Below are 3,859 nucleotides of genomic sequence, written 5' to 3'. Positions count from 1 at the left end.
TTTGGAAGCGGGAGGTGGGGGTGGGGGGAGGACCAGGGAGGATTCAACCACTCAACCACTAGATGACGCTGAAAACAACTAATCCTTCACACTGTGCCTTTAATCTTATCTTATTATCTTATCTTATAAGAAGTAGCTAAATGAATTTAAGCTGGGAAATAGGTAAGAAAAATATAGTTACAGTAAACTTTTACATGTTGTATTGTGAAATTGCAACATTTTTTCTCCTGGACCACATATCACTGTAAAAAAAATCTAGAAAGACATGAAAGAAAATACTGTGTAATATTACCTGATTGTTGTTGTCGGTGTGAGGTTTCTTGATGGCAACATAATGTCGGATTTTTCTGTGGAAAAAACGACAGAAATCTGTCAGATCCTTTTGATTTCATGAAAAACAAACAAAAAAACACCACTTTGAAGAGTTTACACATAGCTTACCCTCCTTGCCCGATTACAGGCATTATCTTCACCTGCTGCTGTAAGTTGTCACCAGACTTCTTTTTGGCAAAGTAAATGCCCTGCCATTCCTTCAGAAACAACAAAGCCAAAAGACTGAGAAAGACTCTTGTTTTGCAGACTGGTCAGTTTGAGATGGATGCATGGATTCAGAACTCACTTTTCCTTTTTTGATGCAGGTGTTGATTGTGTCCAGCAGGTCAGCTCGGTTCTTGTCACTTTTTGAAAGTTCATTCAGTTCCTTCCCAATCAGCTCCCCCCTGTGGTAACCCATCATCTTTTCAAATGCTGGGTTCACATACTGAAAAATGTTAGAGTCATTAATCATCAATATTCTCTTTACTTTCTTTTAAGAATAATGGGATTATTTGATTGTACAGAGCAAGTTTAATGTGGACTACAGCTCCTTTAAAACTAAACATTTTGAGCTATAACCAGAAAAAAGCACAACTATAATAACATTTTATTGGTACACATCTCTGTTCATTGGGCAATACATAAAAAGACGGTGTCTACATAGGTGTCCTAGCTAACGTCAGGGTCCCCAAAAACTCCAGTCACTTGTGTAGTCTCCGTGATCTGATTTAACCTGATCAGCAGTGTATCCCACTTCTTGTTCTGTTCAGAGTAAAAGTTCATTTTGGTATAAATGAGTCTTAGTGTTGACTACCGATGTTAAGGCTTTAGTTCGGTAGTCATTCAGGCCTGTCACTGTGGAGCGCTTGGGGTCGGGGACAATAGTGGCAGTCTTTAAGCAGGTGGGGACAGATGCCTGTGACACTGAGGTGTCGAAGATGTCTGCCAACACCTCAGACAGCTGGCGTGCACAGTCCACTTGGGGATATGCCCCCCCCCCCCCCACACACACACACACACACAAAGGGGCGTGTCCCCAGGTGGTGGTATAAGCGGGCTGTGCAGTTCATTCATGTTTGTCTCTTGTGAGGGTCTCCTTTTGTCACCCTTCATCATAACTTTTGTTAAACTATGTGTAAAGTAAATTTTGTCTAGTTCCAGACCTTCCTCAAAGCCATCACCACAGTTTCACTGGTCACTAGCATTATGTGTGTGTGATTTCCCACCTGAATTATGTGATCCTCACTGGTGATCTCAACAGGTTCTTGGCAGTGCTCCAATGCAGTGAAGACAGAGTTGCAAGCCCTGAGGATGAGTGATTCAACATCAGCTGCTTCACTACAGTGTGGTAAAAGAGTTCTGTATAAAGCCAGTGTCCATATATTGTTCAGATGCTTTTTTTCTGTACCTGAGTTTAAATTGGCAGCGCACCTCTCCATGCTCAATCTGAATGAGCTCATTATAACACACTGACACACTGCTGTTCTCCACAAACCTCTGGAGGCCAAACAGGGTTACGTGGTGTTTGAAAGAGAGGCAGAGAGAGTAGGGGAACTGAATGAGTCAGGATTTACTCAACATGTTTTCCAAACACATTTTTACACATTTAAAACACTATCAAACAGCAAAATATACTGCTGGTTGCGTGAATGCTGATTCAGAGTTTACATAGCTGTTTTCCTGTTTTTGACTTGGGTTATTTTAGATCAAATCAAAGAGTTCAGCTCATTCGGTAAATTGTTGTTATGACTTTTAGGTTGTGTTACTTTAATACTTTTCAAAATATTTAACATTTTAAACAACTGATTTCCCTATATATACTGCAATCTTTTCAGTTTTGTAAAAATATGGTTGCCTTTAAAATGTGCTTCAATGCATTTGCTTTATCTTATGCCACTTTAAGGTAAGGTAACATTTATTTATATATCAAAAAGAAAAAAATATGTAGGTCCTCTGGATGGTTCTTCTTTAGTGAAATGTTTCGTCTCTCCTCCAAAAGACTTCTTCAGTCTGATGAGTTTCAGGTGAACTCAGCCTTATAAGCTCCGCCTCCACATGGACAAAAAGGTTAGCCACATGCAAAAGAGGACCATCGCCTAACAATAGGCTTGATTAGCTCTATTAAGTCACATGCAAAAGAGGACCATCGCCTAACAATAGGCTTGATTAGCTCTATTGTTCATAGAGACTCATGTGCCCCATCACCTGACTACTGGTGGAGCCCTGATTCACACCTTTTGCTCACAGGGGGCGGAGTCATACTTGCAGTAACAGCTTTGTAGGAGGAGGACAACTGGACACGAAGGCCTCCACCTCTGTTTAATGGTGGACGGTTTTTCTTCACAAAGATGGCTTCTTTCACTCCTCTCTCAAACCAATGTTCCTCTCTATCAAGGATGAGAACATCTTCATCCCCCAAAGAGTGACCACTGGCCTGTAGATGAGTGTAAACTGCAGAGTCCTGACCTGTAGATGAGTGTAAACTACAGAGTCATGACCTGACGATGTAGCTCGTCTGTGCTGGCTCATTCTTTTGAACAGTGGCTGTTTTGTTTTTTCAATGTATGACTGAACACAGTCCTCCTGACACTTAACAGCATACACTATATTACTCTGTTTTTGCCGGGGAACTGGATCTTTGGGGTGAACCAATCTTTGTCGTAACATGTTTTGGGGTTTGAAAGCCACTGGGACGTCATGTTTAGAGAATAAACGTCAGTTTCTCTGAAACTCCCGCCACATATGGAATGACGACTGGTTTGGGTCTGGGTTTGGGGTCTTCATTTTCACCTGGTTGCTGGCTGGAATCCTGTTTGGGTTTCTTGTCTGCTAAAGAAGAACTCATCCAGAAGACTTATTTATTTTTTTCTTTTTGATTTTTTCTACCTGGATTACTGAGATGCATCAGGACATTTATTTAAATAGCACTTTTCAGCAGCAAGGCGATACAAAATGCTTCACATGATTTGAGAAATTATACAAACAAATAAAATAAAGAAAAAAGAAGGTAGAAAAAATAAGACATCATAGGCAGTAAGGTGAATAGGTAGTATAATCTAAGACATAAACTTTTACCTGCAATTCTGCAACTTCTTGTTTGTAGCTAACCTTTTGCCACTTTTAGCGTTTGCCCGCCCATTTATCACTGTTGTGGAATACTGATTATGTATCACCTGGACACTGTCCACTCGTTCCTGTTCCTGTTCCTGCAGATATGAACACTTGTTCATATCTTGTGATATCCTTCCGGATGTCAGCATCAAGCTGACCTACTTCATGTACCAGAACGAGGCACATTCTGATTGGTTGTTCACTATCACATAATGATAGTGAACAGTATAACTTTGCATGTCCGCCGATGACAGGCGGGCCCACATCTTACAGACTTCGTGATTGCTTTCTGTTTAATGTCTGCCCATCAATAAATGACTTTATAATCACACCCGCAAGACTTTGTCTTTTAAACACCCTTTTCGCCGTGGTTCTGACCATTCTTGCCACGACAGACTGAATTCAAGTATTCAGATTTTCTGCACTCCTAGAG

At 40.8% G+C, this 3,859-nt stretch overlaps 1 protein-coding gene across 1 annotated transcript in view; it reads right to left on the bottom strand.

Moving 5' to 3' along the window:
- LOC106532541 (high affinity cAMP-specific and IBMX-insensitive 3',5'-cyclic phosphodiesterase 8B) overlaps positions 1-3,859 on the bottom strand; it is a 140,600-nt gene that overhangs the window by 63,657 nt on the left and 73,084 nt on the right. The window contains exons 6-10 of the mRNA XM_014028633.1: positions 1,724-1,812; positions 1,542-1,620; positions 620-760; positions 442-530; positions 293-347 (exon numbers count right to left, since the gene is read on the bottom strand). Coding sequence (XP_013884087.1) covers positions 293-347; positions 442-530; positions 620-760; positions 1,542-1,620; positions 1,724-1,812 — 453 coding nt within the window. The remainder of the gene's footprint in view (positions 1-292; positions 348-441; positions 531-619; positions 761-1,541; positions 1,621-1,723; positions 1,813-3,859) is intronic.

This window comes from Austrofundulus limnaeus, unplaced genomic scaffold (assembly GCF_001266775.1).
Source record: "Austrofundulus limnaeus strain Quisiro unplaced genomic scaffold, Austrofundulus_limnaeus-1.0 Scaffold790, whole genome shotgun sequence".
Lineage (NCBI taxonomy): Eukaryota > Metazoa > Chordata > Actinopteri > Cyprinodontiformes > Rivulidae > Austrofundulus > Austrofundulus limnaeus.
This window is presented reverse-complemented; position numbering and strand designations above follow the sequence as displayed.